Source organism: Papio anubis, chromosome 1 (genome assembly GCF_008728515.1).
Source record: "Papio anubis isolate 15944 chromosome 1, Panubis1.0, whole genome shotgun sequence".
Lineage (NCBI taxonomy): Eukaryota > Metazoa > Chordata > Mammalia > Primates > Cercopithecidae > Papio > Papio anubis.
The window spans coordinates 108,625,354-108,650,261 of record NC_044976.1 but is presented as its reverse complement, the minus strand read 5'-3'; the positions used below and the strand labels follow the sequence as shown (position 1 = coordinate 108,650,261).

At 55.2% G+C, this 24,908-nt stretch overlaps 1 protein-coding gene across 1 annotated transcript; it reads right to left on the bottom strand.

The window, feature by feature from the left end:
* Positions 1 to 1,540: 1,540 nt before the first annotated feature.
* KCNC4 (potassium voltage-gated channel subfamily C member 4) lies at positions 1,541 to 24,116 on the bottom strand. The gene is given in 5 exon segments (XM_003892357.5): positions 1,541 to 2,675; positions 9,324 to 9,527; positions 11,596 to 11,668; positions 11,670 to 12,533; positions 23,388 to 24,116. Coding segments are annotated over 5 exon segments (1,872 nt in total). The 5' UTR covers positions 24,057 to 24,116; the 3' UTR covers positions 1,541 to 2,613.
* Positions 24,117 to 24,908: the final 792 nt, after the last annotated feature.

Genomic DNA, 24,908 nt, shown 5'->3' with positions numbered 1-24,908 from the left:
GGGACCCCAGCTGCCACCCCTTCAGTTCCCTCAGGACCACTCTGGCATCTGGTACCCCTGCTGCTGGCTGAGTTCTCAGCCCCCGACCATGAAATGGTTCCACATCGATCTACAGAAAAAACAGCCACTTTGGCCGTGGGCCCTGATGCGTAATGTCATTATGGAGTCAGCAGCGCATCCCGTCCCATTATCGCCTGGCCAAGCTTTTCCAAGGCCAGCCTGGCTGCAAATGGCTTTCTCCTGTCTAGGGGGGCCACAGCTGCTGTTTGCCCTCCACTACCGGAGAAGAGATTTTATCTTTAATTGACACTGGCTGTCTGCCACCCCCTTGCCTCGGCTGGCCCAGGCTCCAAGTCCGATCTTTTCTTACACTTCAGGAACAGGCTTCCCCTGGCTTCTCCCCTCTCCTTGGCCATGCCCTCCTCACCCTGCTGTTCTACACTGCCCGAGACAGCTCCCGGGTGTGTTCGTATCCTTTCGTGGTGCAGCTGGACACGGAGATCTCAGAAATCTGTGGAGAAAAGTCTGAGAGTGACAGGAACAGGGCAGGGAGGGAGCTGACACTGTACCACTACTATATGTCATGTCACAGGTAGACACATGACACCAGGTCAGGCTCTTCACTCTGTCTCTGAAACAGGGGCCATCATTATCCTCTAACAAACAGGGAAACAGGTTTGGTGAGTCACCCCCAAGTTACCCAGCTAGCAAGCAGCAAAGCAAGACTTCAAATTAAGGCCCCTATGGCCCTACGTGGATGCCCAGAGTAAGAGTGAGGAGTAAGACAAGAATAAGGAGAGGTGAGCAGGCAACCAGACCCGCCAGAGCCCAGTGCAAGATGGAAATGCAGGGGCCCTCTTCAACCATTATTAACTTCATCATGGTGACAGCCAAGCATTAAACCCAGCGTGGGGCCCTTCTGAGTGGCTGCACAGGTTGCACACCCATGAAGCTGGCCCTGCGTGTGCCCCTATATGAATGTGAGAGGGGTAACAACAGTGAGAGCCAAGGGCCACATCTGACCATCACTTGCCATCTCCCTGTCCTATCTAGGCCCAGGATGTGTTCACTCTCCATCTGTAAGTGGTCTCCAGTTGTGCCACCAGTCTCTAGTTGGCCTCAGTTCATCAGCCATCCAGTCAATAACTGTGGCATCCCCAGAGCCTTGGCCCATTTATAACTGGTACAATTGCAGGGAGGAGGGGAGGCCCGCTGCACAAACGGAATACAGTGGAATTCCTTAAACAAAAAAACAGTCTTTTCTTCCATGTTATGGCAGGGGTTTAGGGACAGCAGTGGAGATTAGAACACTGTCTGGGACTCGGGGTCCTGGGTTAGTCCTCTTTGTGTGGCTGTGGGCTGATGACTTGTCCTCTCTGAGCACTAGTCTCTCCCTGTAAAATGCAGGGGTCAGGCTGCACTGACGATTCCTGCCGGAGTGGGGTTATGCCGAGTGTGTGCACTCCTCAGGTGTCAGGGGTGAGAGCCCCAGGAGGTCCCGATAGACACAGAGCCAGAAAGGAGAGGCAGAGGCAGGTGCTCACACAGCAGGAGCAGCAGGATGCTCCAGATGTCTTTATTGGGGCTCGAGCACAGCATGACAGTTGGAGGCATGCAGACAGGGCACAGGGCCCAGCCTGAGCATGCCCCAGACACACACGAGAGGACAGCTTTAGAAAAGGACTGACCAACACCAGGGAGGAGCAGGGAGGGAGGGCCAAGGGAGGGGCAGAGGCCAAGGCTGAAGGGTTCACCTGGCCTCTGCTATTGCACGCATCCTCTGGCCACTGGCCAGGAAGTACAGTATTGCAACTGGTTTCCTCTCGCCCAAGGCTTCCCTTCTCAGACCCCCTGGGACAGATGGGCAGACAGATCCCTTCCCTGCCCATCTGCCCAGCAGCATCTTTGACAACAAACAGACGAAAGAGACAGAACAAAATCAAAAATAAAAAAGACAAAATGCCCCCCTAAGTCAAGGACATAGATGGGGTGGAGGAAGGAGTGGAGGAGGCTGCAAAGGAGCCCCCTGGAAGTCCCCCCACAACGAGGGTGTGGGGTGGGAGGTAGAACCCCAATCTGGGGTGGGGTGGGGCTAGTGAAGCAGTGACCATGGGGGGCAGTCTGTCCTTCAATAGACTTCACCAGGTTACTTGCTGACAGAGGAAACACCCCTAAGACAGGAGCCTGGGACCACCCAGCTGGACTGGCAATTCCCAGATGCACTTTTCTTGGGACTTTCCACCCACACAGTCAACAGAAACAACAGAAATCAGTGAAGGGGATGGGAAACTCTGGATGGGGCAAGGGCTTAGGGAGACAAAGCCTAACAAAGAAGACAAACCACCAATAGCACGTGCACCACACACAAGAGTATAGTATGTATGAATATAAATACTATATGTGCATATATATCTCTTCAATGTACAGTAGAACAGAACATCAGACCCAGATAGCTCTGGGCCCCGAGGGTCGCATGGGAGGTTTTCCACCAGTCCTGTGCAAACAAGGATATCTGAGTCTTTCCCAGCGAAAAGATTCTTGTCTGGGTTCCAGAGTTTCCCTAAGCCTCTGGCTTTCTGTCTGTCTGCCTGTCTCTCTCACGTTGGTGCCGCTTTAAGAGAGGGTGAGGACTTCAGCCTGGGCATAGTTGGATGAGAGGGCGTCTTGGCAGGTCTCTGTGTTTAAAGAGCACAGGTGTGAGACACTGGGACGCACGCTTTCGGCTCAACATTGCCTTCTGGGTTGGGGGGACAGGGAGTTCAGCAAAAGTAAGGGAGAAACAAAGAATGAGATGTTAGAAGGAAGTCAGCTGCTGACCCACAGGGTGTGGGCTGAGGAGCAGGCCAGGAGCAGAGCTGGAAGGCATGAGGAACCCAGGGCTAAAAGGCCAGGAAGAGCATGGATGGGTCAGGGAATGGGGTGAGCCCTTCACCCCTCTGCCAACCCAACTCTGGTGACTCAGGTGATGTTGTAGCTCATCGCCATATCTGTTCAGGTAACCACTAGCTCCAGGAACCACTAGCCTCTTAGGTCTTCAAAGCTCCAGTGCAGTGGAGAAAGGGACCATAGCTCTGCAGCCTTGCATGGAGGCAGTGAGGAAAGTTCCTGATGTGGCCTGTGGCTCACAGGCCATCACCCCAGCTGCTGCCTGACCAACTCGAGCTCTCCCCCAAGTAGCTCCATCTGCTGTCACCACCCTGGGATATTCCATTGTCCCAAGGAGCTGGTGAAGAAGGCTCCTGAGTATGATGCCATGTCGTGCCCAGCCCCCTTCCTCAATGTGGCAGGAACAGAGTCCCAGCAGTTGGAGGGCATGCAGCCTCAGGTGAATGCTGAAGGGGAAGGTCACGGAGGACGAATGTGCCTGTCTCAGGAGAGAAGGTCAGGAAATAGTACCTTATTGAGAAACCCGACCCCTCAGAGAGCCCTTTTGGGATCCCATCCTCAGCCTGGGATGTCTATGACCTGGGTCTTTCCTTCCCCTACCTTACCGGTGGGAGCACAGGTAGGGCAGGTAGGAGTACCACTGTCCCAGCTGCAGATCTGGGTCAATAGTGGAGGTGGGAGTTCCAGACCTGCTGGGACAACCCCTGTAGCTCTTGGGTCTGAGGTCTAGGGCTAGGCCTCCTGTTAAGGCAGAGTGCAGATGTGGCATCCAGACCTCACAGTTTTGATCCTGGGCTTTGGGGTGCCTCTATCACCTTTCTAGGGAAGTGGTGTCCTCATCTTGGGGTGATGCTGTTTCCATCTTCTTAAGACTGTATGCCCCAGCCACCTCCTTAAACACTGCCCCTTTGGCTACGAGTGTTCTGGGCCTCTGAGTGCTATCCTTGAAATCAGAGGAGCTCAGGGTTCTTCAGAGCCCCACTTCCGAGGACATGCAGACAGAGCTGTGGTCTTGCCCTGGACTCCCGTCTGCATAACTTAAGCAACACCTGCCACTGATCCCCACTCACTAGGGGACAGGGCAGTGCCTCTGGGCTCCCTGCAGGCAATTAGGCCCTAAGATGCACTGGTGAGAATGCCTGGGTTACTGAGGGGACTTGGATGGGCACTGTATGAGACAGAAGGAGTCACAGCAAGGCTGTCAAGTGTCCCAGAAGCCAGGGAGCAGAGCAGCCCATACTGAGATAAAGGCCTTAGATTGCTTTTCCACTGGCTTCCATGGACTCTCCATCCTCAGGGACCTCTGAGAGTTGGGGAAGGGTCTTCCTAGGAATCTCGTCCTGGATTCTTACCTATTTGACCCACCAGGGGTGGGGCAGGGATTTCAGAGGGTGGCGCTGGCCAGAGCAGAGCAGGCCCTCCTCTCCCAGGAAGCTCTGGGAAAGGGCAGCCTAGGCCCTGCGGCCAGACCATGGCCTCCCCTCTGGCTCCTGTCAGCCAGCCACTAGGTTGCAGTGCTCTCCCCTCTGGTTCTACCTCTCAGCAGCCCTGAAAATTGGCCTCTAGGTTGCCAGTAGCCCTGCTACAGGCTGGAAGGTGAGGTTGTGAACTCCTACCCAGACTGCCTCCCAGTTCTGTGGGAAGGGGCTGAGCTCCAGCTGCAGGGGAAAAGCGTCTGACAGCAAAGTAGTGGGTGCAGGTCCAAGTCTAGTCCAAGGAAAACAAACTCTACTCTCAGGTGGTGGGTGGGAGAGAGCCTTCTCCCAAGGAGGGAGGCCCAAGGCCTGGGTAAGCCTGACGCCTGTGCAGGCAGCCACTTCCTGCGGCAGTGCCTGGTATGCAGGGGTTCTGCAAATTCCTGGGCTCACCCTGCCCTTTTCCAGGGCCCTGGGCAGGCCCAGAGGTGCTAAGAGGTAATAAGGACAGACAGTCTACTCAGTCCGCCTGCTATCTAGGTTCTATCTCTCCCAGATGAAGCCAGAGAGCCAGGAGGGATGTGTGGGAGCCAGCTCCCCGAGGCATTAGGGCTCCAGCCTGGCACTGCTGCATCTTGTCGCCCAGGGACATCTGTGCCCACCATAGGGGTGCCATGAACAGGCCCAGCCCTGTGGGAGGGAAGAGAGGGAAGGAGGCGGTGGGTGCCGTGGAAACTTGGGCTCCTGACAACTTGAGGGCTGCCACAGAAATAGCGGCCTCGGTTCCCTGAATCAGAAAGGCAAGTCAGAGGAGAAAATAGCAGTGGCATCCCTGCTAACCTGCATACCCGGCTTGTGATGTCCCTGTCAGAGTCCAGGCCCTCTGTGCCAGAGAGCCCTGTCACTGTTGGGGGAGTGGCCCTCGCATCTCCATCCTGTTCCACAGGCTTCCCCATCCCTGTCACTTCAAGGGCCTGCTCCCTCCTGAAGGGCAGTTGCATGGAGGCCCCCACATCCCCTCTTCTCAACTCTTAGGAGTCAGGTCACTTCATTCTCAGAGCAAGTGGGAGGCAGGCCCCACAAACCACTGCAGGGTAGGGGTAATCCTAGCACCCACTCTGAACAGACCTTTCCAGAAGGACATTTCTGTGTCTGCCCAAGACTGAGGGAGGTGCCGAGATGGGGACACTCCCGGCACAGGCTTTACCCAACACCCCCAACCCCATGCAATAATCTGCTCTGTCTCTGCCCAGCCCTGATGCTGCCCTGCCATCCTATCTTTGCCGACCATGGAAGGAGCCGATCTGGACCTTACTTAGTCATTCTCTCCGCAAAGTTGCATAATCTGACTCTAAAAATTGCCAGGCGCACGGCTCTGCTGTCAGGTCTAATTCCCATCAGGTGAAACAGGAAACGTCTTGGCTGAGGCAACCTTGTTCCTCAGGCTGGGAGTGGCAGGAGCAGGTGGGGGCAAGATGGCCTCTGTCCCCACACTTCCCCTCAGCTGCCCCTGCGCAAGGTGTACCCCTGCTCACCCAGTGACTCACAAACCTGTTGTGCTCCTGGGCTCGTTAGGTAAATGAATACACTTAATTATAGAAATTAGATGAGTCTCCGGTTCTGGCAGGAATACGGAGCGCAGAGGCTGGGTGGGAACGGCAGGTGACTCAGAGGCAGGGCTGGGAGTTTGAGGGAGAGAGAAGAAAAACTGTCGCAGAAGCAGGGGAAGCAACGTGGAGAGCGATGCCGCAGCTCGGGGTGCAGAAGGGACACCAGGTGCTGCCAGTGGGAGTCACCACTGAATCTGGGCAGAGGCTTCCTGAGGGAAGGGCCTCCCTCGCCTAGGCAGACCGCCCACGGCCTCCACCAAGCCTGAGGCTACAACGCTAGGGACCGCCACCTGCGCCCCAAGCCGGAGATAGAAACCATCAGGCCTCTTCTCCCAGGGCAGCACTGCTCATAGGCACTGCCCTTCCAAGGAGTCAAAGCACCTTTACACCAGCAGAGATGCCCCACATGACAGCCTTGTTCCTTGCTGGTCTGGGTGTGGGGTGGACAGACAGACAGACAGATAGGCTGTTTGGCTACTGGTTAAAGGCTATGAGGAATGGAAATACATTCACAGTGATTAAAAATATTAACATAGGCCTGACTGCTCAGCAAGGCCGACTGGCCCCAGGCCACTGTGCACACATACACGCCTGGTGGCTGAGACTGGCCCTGGTGGGACCCCAAGAGGGAGGCAAGGCTGAGAGGCAGGTCCGGGGTGTGCACCTACAGCCCAGGAAGAGTCCAATACGGGGAGAAGCTCTGGGATCGCTCTCCCCTTTGCTCTCCGGTTCCAGAGCTGAACCTTTCGGGAAGCTGAAAGCTATGGAGGAGAGGCTCAGGGCCTAAGTTCTCCTCTGTCCTGACTGCTCCCTCCTGCTGCCCCTGTGGGCCCTGGGGAGTCAGCGCTGAGGGCATGGAAGGGCACCTGTTTGTGCGCATGTGCCCAGAGGTGAAGGTGCAGCTAAGGGGCAGAGTGACCAGGGGGTGGGCCGGTGAGGGGGTGGAAGGGGGTGAGCAGGAACTTTCTCAGAGGGTAGGGCGAGCTGTATCGTTGATGCCAGTGGAGACAGCCCCAGGCTGGTTCCAGCTGCTCCAGCTATGTTGTTTAGACTCTGGGACTTTCCACAGCCTTGGTGAAGAAAAGGCACATGGGTCAGTGGACGCAGCTCCTCAGGGTCCATGCTCCAGGAGACACTGCAGGGCAGGTGGCCCTGGGCTGGGGTGGAGGGGCCTGGCCCTCCTTGACTCTCCCTGGCCTCTAGGTCTCCTGGACTCCTGAGGACAGACTCCAGAGGCCCACACCCAGCTGACTTTTGTCCTGTCCTGCCCCCAGTTAAGCTCCCCACTAGCTCCTTGATAGTCCAGCTAGACAAAGACCCCACAGCCTCCAGCATCAGCCTTCTTGACTCTAAGAAGCCCTAATTATAATTAGCACCTACCACCATCCTCCCAGGGAACTGACACTCTGACACATGGGCCTGTGTGGAGGAGGTCCAGGCCCACTCACTCCTGGTCTTAAGCGTAACCTGAGTGTGCAGAAGTGCGGCACGGTACAGTGTGGGGAAAGTTGCCGAGTGCACATTGGGAGTTTGGCGATGTTAACTGCCATGCTTGCTTAGCAGGGCCTGTTTCCCAGCAACCCACCTGTTCCTCTCGAAGGTCACTCTAATTGGCTGAGCTACATGCTTGTTGCCAAGAAGCAGTGTGGAGGCATCTTGAAAATAGAGCAGCCAGGCCCCACAGGAACCCCAGGGATATTGGACAGTGGGATGCTGGCTCCCCTGCCCCATGCACGTGCACATGAAACTCCTTCCCCAGGTGCAGTCCACTCCCAGCACCTCATGGTCCCTCCTGACTGGTACCCTCATGGCCTCTTCCACACCTATTTCCACTGAGCACCTCACAGCCCAGAAAGGAAAGCAGGTGTGTATGGCACTCAGCTCTGTGTGCTCAAGTCCTACACAGTGACCGCTCATTCCAGATTGTCCGCTCAGCATGGTCCAGCCAGAGCAAGGCTTTGGGCCTGAACAGGGCACAGTGGAACCCACTGCCTGTTTGGGATGGTAGGCAAGAGAGAAGGCCAAATCCAGAGCCCCAGGATAGGACACAGGGGTGAACAAAGGAACACAGGCGAGGGTAGAGGTCTGAGCACCCTCCATCTGCAGCCTTTTGTTGGGGTTGCTGGACCACCTCCTTCTAGGCACCAGATCGCGATTCCTGTTTCTGCCAGTCCACAGAATACATGCCCAGCACAGCTGGACACACACCTTTCAGGGGCTGGTTAGACTCAGGGTGGCCTGGGGCTTCCATGGGAACAGTGGTACTGAAAGGGCTGAGAAAGAAACTAGAAGGTGCCCACAGAGCCTGCATGGGCTGGCAGGCCACGGGACATCTTCAGAGGGACAGAGGCATCACAGGCTATTCCTGTAGCTGCCACTGCCCCTTCCTCACTCAACCTAGTTTGGGTCTGGAGTTTGGGGACAGAGGGAAGTGGGGGATGGGAAATCCAGCTGGTTAAGAAGTGGCGGAGAACCTGGGCAAGAGCTCTGTTTTGGAGGGAGTCAGGGTTTACTCTAGCAATAGGCAGAACGTTGAGGGAGGTTAGGTAACAGGGACAGGGCAAGGGAGACGAATAAGTGATCGAAAACTGGGTAGGAGGGCCTGGTCCTAAGACCCCTGGTTCTTAGCCACCACGGGCCCTCCACAATCTTTGGTCATTCCTAGCCTCTTTCCGAGGCCAGGAATCCCTAGCTCCACAGCCTAACCTCTGCCCTTGCCTTGCTGCAGGCTTAGGGCCTGGGGATGGAATTTCAGCCTTTTCTGACAAGCAGAGGATGGACTGCTCCTTCTACCTCTCCAAATACTGAGAACATTCCTCAGATGGGACCCACTCTTCCTGCCCACCTACCCCACCCCCTGGTCATCTCTGGCACTGCCTCAAGAGGACAGTCACCCCCTAGGTGCTTGCAGATGGAAGTCTACCCATCCTGTGCTCCAGGACCCCTGGCACAGCATGGAACGATGTGTGGGGCTCCCTGACTCCTGAACATTGCTGGTACCTCAAGGGGTGACCTACTTGGGAAGGTTTAGCTGTGTTTAAGGGAGGCCTAGGGAGAGGCTGGCAGTGACCCTGTGGAATGGGGCCTGAAGGCAGCAGTGGGAACGAGAGGTAGAAAGAGATGCAATGGAAGCATCGGGCGGGGACCCTGGCCTTGCGTGCCCTCAACCCTCTAGCGCTGCTCTTTCCCATGGGCAGCTGGACGGGAGCCGTGTGCCCTTTGAGATGAAGGAGGCCTTTCTAATCCAGGGACTGGGAGATCAGGTACCCATTCTAAAAGCGAGAGTGCGTCCAAGGCAGAGGAGATGGCGGCCATGGTCTCAGGGGAGGGGGGGACCTCAAGCTCTTGGGGGGGGACTCGGGAGACTCAGCTCTGTGGGGGCTCCTCCCCTGTGCAGCTAGGGAAGCCATACCTTTCCGGACACTACCATCGGCGCAGGCATAGTCCCCAGCGCTGAGCAGGAAGCAGGCAGCTGCCTTCTTGTTTCTGTCTCGAGTGGTGGAGCGTCGCAGGGCCCGGCGTTCCTCAGGGGTAGGGGAGGAGGCCAGGGGTTGGGTGAGGCCAGCTCCCTCCTCATCGGACAGCACTGCGTTGGCATCGCCATTCTGCTTAGAGTCTGAAGGGGGCACACAGAAAGGAGGCTGCGTGAGGGGCCACCCAGGCCTTGCTCATGAGTCATCTGGGGTCTCCCAGACCCAGAGTTGTTACTTCCTCAACCTCAGGAGGGGCCTAGCATCTACCTGGGAGGCAGTGTTGTCAGAGCCAAGGAGCAGAAGGCAAAAGGCAAGATGCTGCACTTGGTGTAAAATGACTTCCCTCCCATCCTCAGCCTAGGGTCTCTCCTTGGGGATGAAGCCACAGCGCAGAGGCCCTACAGCAGCGACTCCTCAAATCTGCCTGCTGACGGCTGCCCCAGGAGATCAGCCCAAAGCAGGCCACAGACTCTACTTCCTCCTTGGGTCTGGCTCAGGCTGACTCTTGGATGAGTTTGCATTCCCTTGGAGAATACCTGGCTTGCTAGGGGTGAGGGGTGGCATGGCAAGGGTTAAACCTATAAAGTAGTATCCATGCTTTCTCCCTGGATGACAGTCATTCTTGTTCACTGGGCATCTAGGCCAGAGTCCTGTGCCCAAAAGGCCTAGAGCCCTCTGCAATTAGGGCTGACCTTTGAGGAGGATACCATGGGAAAAGCTCCGACGCAGCTCTCAAGTGCTGTGGGCTTAGTCCCCACCCCTTGCCTCTGTCAGGCAGTAGCACAGGTGAAGCTGGGCCCTTGGATCTAGAGAAGGGGGTGCTACTCTATTTGAAGACAGTGGCCCTGCCATTGGCCAGGCATGCCCTTACTGTGGCTGCTGTCAGGGTTAGGCTAAGTGCAAGGCTGATAGGGCCACAGTTAAGTGTACCTTGAGGAGCTGACTTAAGGACTTCTACATTTTAATACTGGGATTCTCTTTATGCGCTGAATGGGCCTCAGAGTGCAGCTGAAATTCCCCGGGAGATTAATATTCACAAATTAGGAAGCAGTGCCACTTTGGTGGGGGAGAAATGGGAAGCCTGATGGGTGCTATTCTATCAAGGCCTTTGGAAGACCCAGGCCCCTGACATGACCCCAGGGAATAAGTGGACCCGGGCATGTATGATAGGCACATGCCAAAGGCCACAGGTGAGTGTCCCAAGCTAGGCGCCTCTCCTGCAGGGTCAGTCCCACTTTGCCCCAGAGCTTACCCTTAGTCTCCTGGCTCCAGTCCAGCTCCCCATACCAGGAATTCCATACCTTTCCCAGGAGCCCAGCCTACACATAACAGTCAGGATGCTTTTCCCTCTCTCCAACCTAAATCCGTGTTGTTGGGGATTAAGCTGTTTTCCATTCCCCAACTCCTGATTCAGGGATGGAGATGAGCTTTCTTGGGATGGCCTTTCCCATCCTTGAGGGACAGGATTCAGATGCCCAGGCTCTCCCCTTCCAGGGCACAGATATTAGTTTATTCCATGTTCCTCCCCTTCCCAACACTGTCTGGGCCACTCCTTCCTCAGTTCCTTTCCACCCCATGTCAAACCCTGAGCCCAGGACTCAATCTAGCTTGTGCTGAACAGAAGGCAGCCTCCCACTGCTATTACGTTATCACATTTATTAGGCCAAGATACCAGACTCGAACGTTTGCAAAGAAGTGATTCATGTGTTGACGTACCTTGGAAGAACAGCTGCCCTGCTCATTGGCTAATATTGACAGTGCCTGACATTTGTAAAGTGGTTTTAACTTCTCAAAGTACTTTCATATCTGTCATTCATTCGGGTCTCTCAAAATCTTGAGGGTAGGCTATGATATTATTCCCATTTTACAGGTGCCTAGAGAGGGGGGGTGACTGGCCTCAGGGCACACGGCACAGTGGCCAAGACTGGATTTAAAACCAGGGCATCTAATATACAGCCCCATGTACTGCTCATCACACCCTACCCTGGGTGGAATACTCAGTCCAAACATCCGATGTTTGGGAAGCTATTAGAGACCCAGCCAGAGGATAGAGAAATTTGGCCTCAACACCCTGCCCTCATAAAGGCACCTCTTATGCTTATGGAAGCCCCACACAAAACACATGCCCAAATCCCAAGGGCCGAGGTTCATTTGGAAACTCCCTAGGCCACTGGGGGAAAAGGGATTTTCCTTCCCAACCCCTAATCTCACCTGCCCGTTTCCTCTCGATCATACCCTCTTCCCGGGCAGGGGGGCTGGTATCACTGTAGGTGCTGTCCCGGGGGGGAGGTCTCCTCAGACTTGCAGTACATGGGCGACTCCAGCTGGGCCGGCCGTGGCACGTGCTTCTTCCGCTTCTTAGGCAGCTTCTGCTTGGCCATGGCCAGGGAGTAGTACATGCCAAAGTTGTTGACGATGACAGGCACTGGCATGGCGATGGTAAGCACGCCAGCCAGCGCACACAGTGCCCCTACCAGCATGCCTGACCACGTCTTGGGGTACATGTCTCCATAGCCCAGTGTCGTCATGGTGACCACAGCCCACCAGAAGCCAATGGGGATGTTCTTGAAGTCGGTGTGGTCATTACCCCGAGGGTCGGAGGGCCTGGCCCCGATGCGCTCAGCATAGTAGATCATGGTGGCAAAGATGAGCACGCCCAGGGCCAGGAAGATGATAAGCAGCAGGAACTCATTGGTGCTGGCCCTCAGCGTGTGGCCCAGCACGCGCAGCCCCACGAAGTGGCGTGTGAGCTTGAAGATACGCAGGATGCGCACAAAGCGCACCACGCGCAGGAAGCCCAGCACATCTCGGGCTGCCTTGGATGACAGGCCGCTCAGCCCCACCTCCAGGTAGAAGGGCAGGATGGCCACAAAGTCGATGATGTTGAGCAGATTCTTGACGAAGTCCAGCGTGTCGGGGCAGCACACGATGCGCACCAGGAACTCCAACGTGAACCACAGCACGCATACACCCTCGATGTAGGTCAGGATGGGCTCTGTCTCTACCTCCCGCCGGAAGTGCACGCTGGTGATGTTCCCCACGCGGAGGATCTCTGTCACATTGCGGTCGATATTAAAGGCCTCATGTGTCTCCAGGCAGAAAGTGGTGATGGAGACCAGGATGAAGAAGAGAGAGGCAAAGGCCACTACCTATGGGCAGGGGAGGAGAGCAGGGGGCAGCTGTCAGATAGGGATGGATGGGCCCAGCTGGGGACATGGACTTCTGCATGAAGGTTACCAGAAAGGGCATTCCAGGGTGAGAGGTGGGATTAACATGTGGAGACAGGGCTGGAAGTCCCTCCTCAGAGGGTCTTTATCCATATGCTTGGGGGCTCTCAGGCAATGATTCCCAATCTTTGTTACAGAAGACTGAAGCTGCTCTTGGCCGGAAGCAACTGGTCAGGGATCTGCAGCTGCCAGACCTGCCTTCGATAGCTTTGCCCACCTCTGACCCATATGCATTTTAAGGCTTGTCAAGCTGCAACAGGAATCTTGTTACAATGCACTCCTGATCCAGAGGCTTGGGGCAGGTCCTGTGATTTTGCATTTGTAACAAGCACCCAGGTGAGGCTCTTTGTCCATGCACCACAGTTGCAGTAACTGGGCTTTAAGGCAATGGTCCTCAAAGTATGGTCCTGGACCAGAAGCATTAGGTCTCTGGTCCTTTGGTTAGAAACGCAAATTTCAAACTTTACCTAAAGCTACTGAGTGAGAAATGCCGAGGGTAGGATGCAGCAATGTTTTAACAAACCTTCTAAGTAATCCTAATGCACACTAGTTTGAGGTCCACTGTATGAAGGGATGCTCAGAGGCAGGATGCTGCAAGGAATGACCCTGGACCACTTTCTGCTGGCTAAGCCTATTAGCCATAGTCTCTTCTTCTGCCTCTCACCTTAGGATGTCCCCTCTGACTGCCTAGATGGTGAGGAAGTCCCTGAAGGCAGACAACATGCACCATGGCAGTGGAGAGGGTGGTCTGGTCGCAAGAACTAGTCTCACTCCTTTCTACAAACTGACATTTCCTGGAACTCTGAGCTCCAAAGAAAAAGGAATGACGCCCATCAGCATCAGAGTGGCAGGGGCTAATCCCGACAGCTGCTGGGATCTCAGCTAGAAGGATGACAGCAGCACTCGGCAGAGGAACGGCGGCTGGGTTTAAGTGTCCAATCATTATGAATGGAGATGAAATGCATGTGTAATAACACCAATTATGGAGCCTTCATGTGTTATTCATGCCGTGCCATCCACCACTGTCAGGATGCCCACTGATGGTGTCCAGTCTCATGCCTCCTGCTGCCGCCTATCCTGCATGATGGCTGGACTGGGCTTCCTCCTTGACCAGATATGGCTGTGCCTAAATAGGTGGGTAAGGGAGGTCTGTGGGCTCATGGTACCATTTGGTAATCCCCAAGCCTGTCTGACCCACCCTGATTTCCACCTGGCTGCGTGGGCAGGCACTGGCATGTGCCCATCCCCTATCCAGTGAGGCCTCAGAGAGGTTTTCCGCCCTGGGAGTCTGCACTGGGATGGGGAAGGCATACCTTGTTCTTAGTACTGCAAAACACCAACGAAGAATACAAGGGGACCTGGGAAAATGAAGCAAGCAGCACCTCCAGGGCTTCTGGAGCAGGAGAAAGTTTGAGGGGGGAGATCTGGGAATGAACAGTCCTCAGCTGTCTCTTCCATGCCTGGTACTGTTAAGCACTCTGTATATGCTTCAATCGCCTTCAGTCCTCCCTACGACCCTGTAACGCACGCCTCATCATCCCATTTTATGCAGGATGAACTGATCACCAGAGAGGTTACATATGTGCTTAAGGTCACACAGTCTGGAAGGGGCAAAAACCAGATTTGAACTCAGAACTATTTAACTTCAAAGGCTGTACCTTTTCTTCATACCACAATGTTTTCACCACCTCCCAGGCAGGGTCAGTTCACAGGCCTGGGAAAGCCATCTCTGAATCACTGATCCTGTTCCCAGTTAGTTCCCTGATGACTGCTATTTCACCCGTGGGAATGTGTGTCTCGGGCTTAGGACAGATCCCCCATCACACACTTCAATGTACCTCATTTACACTTTAACTTGGATGGGTTGATCAGCAACAGCACGGAAGGAGAAGGCTGGGCCCAGGGGATGAATGGAGATGAAATGCGTGTGTAGTAGCAATTACACAGACCCACTTTCCCTATTTTACAACATTACTGGAGTTTTTCCTGCTTGCTTCTCCCCAGTAAAGGTAAGTTTAAGTTCCTTTTCTGGCCTTATTCTTCCTCCTCTGAGAAAGGGGCTGCCAAGTCAATACAGGCTGATGTGGGCATTAAGTAAACGGCTCCAGCCTGTGGGCTCTCCATGGCCATCCATAGGTGGGCTGGCAAAAGTGCCTGTCCATGGCCTTGGTCATGCCGGGAACCCAGTCCTGGCACCACCCTCTCCCCTGAAAAACAGAGTGGTTGAGGTAAGGGACAGGGACAGCATATCCCAATTCTGCCAGGAACCATGGGAAGCAGAAGCTGGCTCTCTGAGGAAAAGTTAGCCAGGAGAGTAGGCCCACCTGGGAGACTGAGCGTAAAGTTAATTAGTGACTTGGAAAAACAAGTTCAGGAAGAGCTGCCAAGAGGGTGAGCAGAGGGAGGGAGGGAGGACGGCGTGGCCCTGGCCATCCTCTCATAGCAGGGCCAGCGAGCCTGCCTCACTGCCCTCCTCACCTGCCACCACCACGGGCTCATTCTGCAGCAGGCAAGAGAGTCCTTCAGGCCCCGTGGGTACCAGCCACATCCTGGATTAGGGAACTACCCTCTGGATTCCTGTCTACCCACTCACCTTTACTTTTTTTCAAAATACAGAACTGTTCCATCTATTATTAACTGCTACCCCTCACTTCCACCCTGAGAAGAGGAGGGGAGCTAAAGCGTGGTCATGTGTGCCCATTTTTTAAGTGAAATAGAGGCACAAGAAAGGGCAGATGATTTGCTCAGGATCACACTGAGGCCAAGTCTCCTGACTCTCAGCTCAAAGCTCTTTCCAATTGGCGCCTCTGACGAAGCAAGTGGGTATAATCCCCTCCTCCTTTGTTGAAACCTTAGTGGGGCCTCAGTCTCCACTGTGGCCTCTCCAGGGCTGGGGCAGCAGGCACTCAGCAGGCCCCAAGAAGCCCTCCCTCCCCAAGGAGACAGAGATGCGGCCTGAACTGTGGCACATTGCTCCAGGTGGGCCCTGAGGTTACAGGTTCCCCTTCAGGGCCCAAATTATTCCTTTCTGACCTAAGTTGCTCCCCAAACTGAATTATTCCATAAGTGGTTGACCCTGCTTGCAAATGGTGCTTTTCCCCAGGCCTTCCCCTCTGGAGGCAGAGATACACAGCTCCCTTGACTAGGGCTTCCTAGCACAAAACAGGGCCAAGGGAAGAAGAGGTGGTTGCAGCAACACCACCCTGCTTAGAGGCCAAAGCCTCAGCCTCGAGTCTTCTATTCATTCCCCACTGGACCATCCTGCCATCCTACAGAGCTGGCAGTGGAGATCTGAGTCTCCCTCCCATGGGCTCCTGTGCTGAAAGGCTAAGGGCAGAGAACAGCTAAGGAACCCTATACTAGAAGCCTTGGGCCCGGGTTTAGACTTCCAGGATTTCTCATCCTGGCCCTGCCACTCAGTCAGGTAAATGAATGGTAACCTCTGTACCTGTTTCCTCTATATAAAATGGGGACAGTACTAGTACTCCCTTCACAGTGTTACGGTAGGATTAAATGAGCTTCTGCATGGTAAATGCCTGGCACCCAATAAGTGCACCATAAAATGGAAATAAGAGTTGAGGAGGGGTAGGGTCCTCTGCATGCAGCTTTTGGAGGTTAGCTGAATCTGGAGCCAAAATATCACAGAATCTTCACTTTTTAGAAGTGAAAAAGACAGAGAAAGTTACCCAGTTCAACTCCATTTCTGCTGTTTTACAGATGAAGAAACTGAGGCCCAGGGAGGAGTGGCTTGTCCTGATTTTCATGGCTGAAGCTGCTAGTTCTTTCCACCACAAAGGGCATGGATTCTGCTGGAAGTCAAAACCTCCCAAGTAGAAAACTGCCGGTGAACTGGCTCCACTGGGGGCAGCTCCTCTCCTGCTGGGAGGATGCAGGGGGGTCTCAGCACCCTGGACAGCAGGCTCCCATCACCCAAGCAGGAGAGTATCTCTCCTTCCAACTCCCTGTGCCCCCTGGGCTCCTCAGACACACTGGCTGGCCGTGTCCTGCTGAAAACCCATCCATCTCCAAAGGCACAGGTGTTCAGCACTATTACCAGCCTCCTCCACCAACCCCATCGTTGGACTGTCCCTAGAAATGTAAAGTCACACACTTCTGGGTTCAAGCTGGGCTCTGCTACTGACTGCATATGAGACCTCCATGAGTTCCTTAACCTCTCCAAGCCTTAAGGTCTTCATTTATAAAACAGAAAAGAGAGTGCCTACCAAGTACCAGACATTGTGTTTGGGTAAGTACCAGACAACCACCCTTGCCCCTGGGACCTTACATTCTAGTGGAGGCAGACTGTTAACAAATAAACAAGCAAAATACACAGTATGTCAGGTGGTCCAAGTGTTATGAAAAAAATAAAGAGAAAAAGAAGATAAGGGGTGTGAGGATAGGGGAGTTGTTTCCAATAGAGAGATCAGGTAAGGCCTTAACAACAAGGTGACACCTGAACAGCCATGAACAGTGAGGGAGTGAGTCATACGAAGACCCAGAAAGTTCGAGGCAGAAGGGATGAGTACTGCAAGGGTCCTGAGGCTACAATCTGCTTGCTATGTTTGAGGGGACGAGGGTAGTATTTACTTTGTACAGTTGTTTTGAGGATGCAAAGGAATGACACTTGTAAAACTCAGCACAAAGCCTAGAGCATTCCAGGAATCTGGCACAGGCTGGGTCGAGGGGAGAGGTGATAGACACCAATCATTGGGAACTGAATACAATCAGCGGGGGCAGGGGAGGAGAGCCCAGGAAAGAAGGGCCAGGGAGACAGATGGACAGATAAACATAAGGAGACTCGGGCCCAAAAACCTATATTAAGGATGAAGTGTAGGAGAAAGGAAAATTGAGAACACAGCCAAAGACACTAGCAGAGTAAGATCTGTGGGGATGGGGTGAGGGACTGAGGGACTGAGCCTTCCGGGGAAGCAAGATCCTCATGCCCAGGTAGTGCTGGAAGACAATGGGGCAGTCCTGGGGGTGAGAGGCAGGAAATGAGAGGGTCTGCCAAACAAAGCATCTCGGAGCTATCCCTGGTTCCTGGCTGAGGGCCCGCACTAAGGCCCAGGTCCCAGTAGAGAAACATCCCCTCGTCCCCTCTAGGAACAGGACGTGGCCCTGGAACAGGACCTGGCCCTGCCCCCACCCCATGCTGAGCCGGGACCTTCTGGTCCCAGTGTCCAGAACCCACCTCTACCTATGCTCACCCTCCGATGAGCCCACACTTGGGGCCTCTCAGGGCCTCTGGGTTGCCCAGAACAGATGAGTCCCTACCCCAGAAGGAATTCAGGTTAGCCCGAATCACTAACTAAGAAGCCACTATTCAGTCTAACAAAATTCCTGGTTATTGCCCATCTGGGCCCCAAAATGTCCTAGCTCTGCTTGGGCTGGTCGCCTGACCAGAAAATTCCCCCTTTCCCTAATACTGCGTGGTTTAGCACTACCCACACTGAACTTTTATTTATTTATGTATTTATTTATAATGTACCTCTTTTAAAAAATTATTTAAGGTGCTAATTCAGTATCCTACAAGGCCCACCCAACTCAACTTCTATTTCCTTGTGGAAGCCTCTCTGAACACCTCCTATATCTCATCCCACATAGAGGTGGGATTTATTGATTCCTCCTCTCACTTCCTATTGAACTTTACTCTTTTATGACTCCTGTGGCACCTCTCCTGATCCATCTTGTATTACTGTTGCCATTTCTTGTCACCTAATTTCCCTTGACCGCCACTTACTCCACCCGACTTGGCTTTCGTCAGGAGCAGGGGACCCCCTCTGACTCATCTTTGGATTTCTAGAACCCCAGGTGTGTATGGCATATGTATGGTAAGTGTGCAGTAAGTGTTTTCTGAATGACTGGGGCCAAGCTGACCCCCTGCTCTCTCTCTTGGTCCTGGTGAGCCTGTCAGAAGAAGAGGTCGTCAGACCCACTGACTGGGACGAAGTGACAAGGGTATACGCCCAGTAATACCTCTAGGGACTGGGGCCCTAGGACCTTTGCTGCCCTCCAGGGTGAGCCAGGTCCACTTCCTGATAAGGACCCTTGCTAGAGACCAGGTGACCACCCCTTAGCCAGAAGAAAATTCCAGAAGGGAGCAGGGCCAGAGGTCATGGCAAGTCAGTTACGCACAGGGAATAAGGGTGGCACAGAGCTCTGGTGCCCAGCATCCCAGGCTGACACTGCCCATGGGTGGGGGTGAAGGGCTCAGAGTCTCCTACCCTCAAGGCCAAGCTGCCTGGCTCTGTTCCTGCCTGCCTGCTCTTCCCCCAAGTCTCCAAAATAGCTCGTCTATTTTCTCCCCTTCCCCTACTCCACACCCCACCCCAAATTTGACAACCAGAAACACCTCAGCATTCAGAGAAAAGATGTTCAGAGACAAATGTTGGTTTGTTGAGAACAAGAGAAGAAAACAAACCCAAGAGGAAACCGGGAGGTTGCCCTGAGGGCAGGGTGTGCAGGGAGTCCTGCAGCCTTCAGCCTGGCCCCTGCCTGCTCCTCAGGAAGAAGGTGGAGAGGCTGCCCAGGGCAGGCTGGCACTGCCCTCCTGGGGAGCTCAGAAAGCCAGGGTGCTGCCCTCCTGCGCTCACGTTCCTGGCTCACCCCAGCTCAGAGGGCACAGCATCAGTGAGTACTGGCCCTCACTCTAAAGCCTGTTGTGACCACTGACCTGTCCCCCAGGCAATGCCCAGACCAGAGAAGCCAGGGAGCTTCAGAAGCGGCAGGCAGGAATGCAGCTCTGCTCCTTTCCTAGAAGGCCTTGGTTTCATGCTCTGCCTGGGCGAGGGAGCTTCCCTCAGTCTTTTCTCCTAACCATGCCTCCCTTCATTTTTCCTATGGAAATACCACAGTAAGAAGAGAGGTTAGGGTAGAATTTCAAATAAACAGAATGGCATAGTAAAAAAAAAAAAAAAAAAGAGAGGTTAGACTTGAGCAATTCTAGGGAGTGAGAAGTAAAGGAAGAGATAAGAGCAGAGTGGAGGAAGAAGCTCTCCAGTGAGGAGCCACCCTCTGGAAGCCAGAGATCCTCTCTGGGCAGGAGTCAGAGGCCACAGGAGGAGCACGGACTTAGATTCATGAGACCTGGGTTTGGATCCTACTTCTACCACAAGCGGTGCGACCTTGAGAAAGCCTCGCCAGGCCTGTTTCCTCATCTGTATACTGATATACAGAAGTTAACAATACCTGCCTCACCTAGGCCAGATGAGTAGTAGCAGAAAGCACAGGCCAAGCCTCCCACATAGTAACTGACACTTAACAAAGGGGAGGACCCTGCTGGAGCTGCCTTCATGGAGCAGGGAGTTCCTGTGGGTCCCCTCCTCTACTCAAAAGGGAAACAGCACAGGAAAAATGCGCTGATTTAGCCAAAGGAGAGGAACTGTAATCCTTAATAAGGCTGATAGCTGAGCTAAAGCCAGCCCTGCCCCGGAGACCTTGGAGACTTGCGTAGGGGAAGGGCGTCCTGGCCCCGTTCTTCAGGCCTCTTGTCCGCTCTCAGAAAAGAAGGTGCAGGTTTCTAAAGCTCTGGACGCTGCCAAACCTCCCCTGGGCCCCCTGAGGCTGTGAAGTCTCCATGGTGAGCCTTCACTCTGCCCTGGGCAGTAGGCAGGTGGGGACAGGACCAGTCTGCCCCTCATGCCTGTTCCCAGCTCAGGCCACAGAAACAGAACCACAGCAGCAGCTGCCCATGGGCCCAGCACAGTGGAGCAGGGTTGAGCATCCCAGCCCAGGAGCCTGCCTGAGCGGAACAGCTCCTTGGGCCAGGTCTGTAGCTAGGCAACAGGCTCTCATAATCAGCTCAGTTCACTTTCCATTTGTATCATTTTGCTCCTGTCACAATGCACTACTCGAATGACCAGGTTGATGTGTGCGAAAGGATGCCTCAGGGCAGAGCACTGCTCCTCTGCCCCTCTTCGCCCACCACCCCACAGTGCTGTGGGCCCTTCTAGGAAGGAGGTAGCTGTGAGCGAGGGAAGGAAGCACACATACCCAGGGGAACAGGGGTGGGAAGAAACGGACAGCGTGACTAGCCAGGGGCAAATGGAGCGGGGAAAGTGCAGCCCCAGAACTCCCCGCATGGCACAGTACCCTCAGGCCTGGAGGGGTAATACAGTAAGTCTTCCTTCTGACATCTCCATCTGCCCCTGGGTTTTCTGATGCCATCGACAGGAGTTACAGAACCTCAGAAGGACACCTCTCAGGCCAGAGTAAGAAACAAGCTCTCTGCCTCAAAAACAGCCTAGTTCAGTGGAAAGAAGGTGTTGTAATCACAAGAGCAAGGGCTTGGGAGTCAGGGACTCTGGCTTTGATTCAAAGCCTGGCCACTATCTGGCTATGTGATCTCAGGCAACTGTTTACCTTCTCACAGCCTCAATCCATTAAACAGGGATAATCACTGGGTTTTAAGTTTATTGGGAGGATTAGAGATTAATGTAAAGTATACACAGAAATGTATCTGTCTGGGGTGCTCAATAATGAGCAGTTATTCGTTAATTTTTAAAAATTATGTATTCCCACTTGTGTGTCCCAGGAGCAGGTGAGGGTTGCCTTTGCCTGGGCTCCTCAGCAGGAGGCAAGTCCTCTTTTGGCACATGCGCTGGCCAGAACTCCATCCAGATATTCACATCAGGATGAACAACCAGAAGGCTGGAAACTAGGGGTGGTTTCCTGGCTCTGCTATTAGTTAAATGTCTTTGGCAAGAAACTTAATGTCTCTGAATCCTGGTTTTCTCAATGTTTAAATGAAAGAATTAACCTTACCCCATCATAAACTTCAAGACCGCAACTGGAATGCCTGGGCTGATGTGATTCCATGTCAAAGGGGCGAAGCACACCTTGGGTTCCTGGAAGACTTCAAGGGGCAGGCCAGGCTCTGAGCTTACTCAAAGAGGCCCCCCGGCTTGGCCATTCAGCAGTGTTAGGAAGAAAATAAACTCAGTGATATGTGGGGTGCCACTTAGAATTCCAGAGAGGAACAAGAGTAGGTGAAAAGCCCCCAGAAATCCCAGAATGCTCAGAAATAGGGCCTAGCTCCCCTAACCACCTCATCCCAGCCCTGCTTCCCTGGTTTGTCCCCTTTCCCCATCTCTCTCTCTCTCTTTCCTCCCCCACCCCCAACTTTGAAAGAGTCTGAATGATGTGTGCCTGTCTCTCTCCCCTAATGCAGACAGCCAAGTGCTAACACTAGCAAGGTTAGTGATCTACATAAGAAGCCCGTAGAACTCACAGCAGACCCAGACCAGGGGCATCACTGTGCCCTCACCTTCTGAGCCGGTCTCAGTGCTACAAGGAAAGAACCCCAGGCAGTTGCCTCTAGCTTTGTTCTCAGTCCTGCGAAAGATCCCTGCCTTCTCATGGCTGCCTGCAGCCCCAGCCCAGTATGCCACGGCCCCTGAGACCTCTGCTCCTCCCTTCTCCTCCAGGCAGAAGATGTATCTGCCCTGGCCTGGCATTTATGCCAGCCTGGCTTTTCCCTGCAGGCCTGTTCCCCAATTCTCTACCCTGCCTTCTTCTATGTCTACGATGGACTCCAGCACAGGAGTGCTAGGAAAGGGAGGGCGCTCTGAGACTCATTAACATGACAATTGGGGATGCCGGAAGAACCAACCAGGTTCCACAGCAAGCAGCAGTCCCCAGACCCAACAAGTTACATTGCTCTTTCCTGTTTCCCAGACAGACCCCCAACCAGGCTTTAGGCTGCTGATCATGAGATCCAACACCAGCCCCCAGAGTTTTCTTTCTTTAAAGAATCTAAAGCCATCCTTCAGGGATTTTTTTTTTTTTTTTAGCTGTCCAAGCATAATGGGGCAAGCATCTCCCCCATTTTCCCCTTCCACCTAAAGGGGTTAGGGAAACTGGATTTACTTGGCGAGGAGGTGGTAGGTCTTGCCTAAATCAACCTGTGCTTCCCCCTTCCTTCATACACCCATTTCAAGCAGTAATCTGAACCAGGGCTTTCTGGAAAGAGTTTGTGCTGCAGCAGAAAGAAAAGCGGCAACAAAAATCTGGTATAATCACCAGCAAGCCTGTGGCTGGCCACTGGCCGTGGGAGCCTCCAGGGCCTAGAACATTAGGCCCTTTCTGTTTAATTTTCTTTTCACCCCAGCTGAGGCCAGGACATCCCAGGTGTGCAGGAAGCCTGGGGGGCATGGCATTCTCCCTGGGAGAAAGAAGGCCTCTCCTAAACCTGGAAAGGAGGCCGGATTGTGGTCTCAGCTTTGCCTCTTCTGAGCTGAAGATGCTGAAGCCTATATCCTCCTCTCTCCAAGTGCATAGTTGTGGGCACACTGAGCTGCTGGGAGGATGTAAATGAGGTGGCATCGCATGGAAGCATCTAACAAAACCCACCCTAGTTTCCTTCCTCTCAACCTTGCCTGCCCCCAGCAAAAGGCCAAATTTCAGCTCTCCAGGACCGTAGTCCTGTGCGGAGTGGAGGGCAGCTGAAGATAAGGCGGCCTGTGCAGATCAAAGAAGGTGGTGGAGGAGCTGAGCTGGGCACCCCACTCACTGGAGGGGATGCGGCAAAGCAGGCAGCTGGGACTGGGTCCAAGTAGTAAGTCAAGTGTGTGCAATCTCCTGATGGAGCGTGCAGGGGAGAGGGTGGGAGTGTGTAATTCCCCTGCGGGCCTCGGAGGGGGGTTGAGAGGAAGGCGGGAACAATCTGCGGTGGTAAGGTAAGTCAGGCTCGGTCCCTGCTCCTCCCAGCCCCTACACGCCACCCACCACGGCCCCTTACAGACCCAAAATGGGGAGACATGGGCTCCTGCCACTCACCCTAGCCGCCCGGGAGGAGTAGGGATCCTCGAAGAGCGCCCACATGCGGGGCTGCCAGCCGCGGCAGCCCCCAGACCCGGCGCCGTGGCCCGCGCCTCCCTCGTGGGGGCCCAATCGCTGCAGGGCCAGCTCCCGTTCATCGTCGCCGGCCTCGTCGCTGGGCCCCGCGCCGCTGCCGCCTCCGTCCGGACTCTCGAAGATGTCGAGCGCCTCCTCGGCGTCGCGGTGCTGCCGGTAGGTCATCCAGCAGCAGGGTTCCACGTCGGTCTCGTCGATGCCCCAGAAGGTGAGCTCCTCTTCGAAGAGCGGCCCGCACACGTCGGCGGGGCAGTGCAGCTTGCCGGTGCGGTAGTAGTTGAGCACGTAGGCGAAGACGCCCGGGTGCCTGTCGAAGAAGAACTCGCAGCCCCCGCCGCCGCTGCCGCCCGCACCGCCGCCATCGGTCTCGGGCCGGCCCCCGCCGTCGGGGTCGGCCAGCCAGGCGAGGCGGGTTCCCGGTAGGGTGCGCAGGGTGCTGCGGTAGGTCTCATGTCGCGTGCCGCCCACGTTGATGATGATCTTCTCCGACGCCTCGCCCTTGGCCATCTCCTCCTTCAGACATGTTTTGGACGGAGGCTTGTTCCCCGACTTGCGCCCGCGGTAGGAGGAGACACACACCGAGCTGATCATAAGAAGCGCTGCGGGGCTCCGGCTTGGGGCGGCCGCTGCCCTCCAAACACCCTTCCCGAGGAGGCAGCGTCAGACGGGGGAGGGGGAGGAGACGAAGAAGAGGCAGGAGGCGGCGGCGGCCCCCTCTGCGGCGTGGCCCTGCCCCTGCCTATCCCCCCTAGGACGCGGAGCGGGAGGAGTTGGATTTCTCTGGTGCACAGGTGGTTGGGGTTAGGGCAGGAAGCTCCGGAGAGAGGGAGGCGGAGAGAGGGAGGACCCGGGGAAGTAGAAGCAAGCACACACGCGGTCCCCCGCTAGGACGGGACAGACAGACGCTCTGGGCCGGGGACACGCCCCCGCCGTCACCCTGACCAAAGACAAGGAAGCGCACAGTTCAGGCGCACCGCGAAGGTCCGGGGCGCGCGCGCTCACACTCACACGGGCCACCCTCCGGCTCCCAGACCGCACCAAGCCCCGGAGCAGCCGGCTTCCCCGCAGCGGCGGCAGCGCAGCAGCAACAAGTCCTCCGAGTGGCTGCCGGGGCCGTGCTGACACTCTCACGGCAGCCGGAGCTCCGTGGGCCCGGGCTGCTTGCGGTCAACACGAGGCGGCGGCGGCGGCATGTAGCCTCTTCCCCCCATTCATAAATCCAGCGCCGGGCGAGGAAGGCAGGCGGGGCAGAGCAGAGCGCGGCGGCCAGGCGGGCGGGGGCTGCGCAGGGCGAGGCGGCAGCCGGAAAACAAGCGCGCCCGCAGGAGCGAGCCTCGGGTCCTGCGTCCGCGGCTGGGAGCTGAGCCGGACCCGGCGCAGCGCTGCGGGGGCCGAGCTGGGGCGGGGGGGCCTCAGACGGGGCGTCCTGCGCTGCGCGGCCCC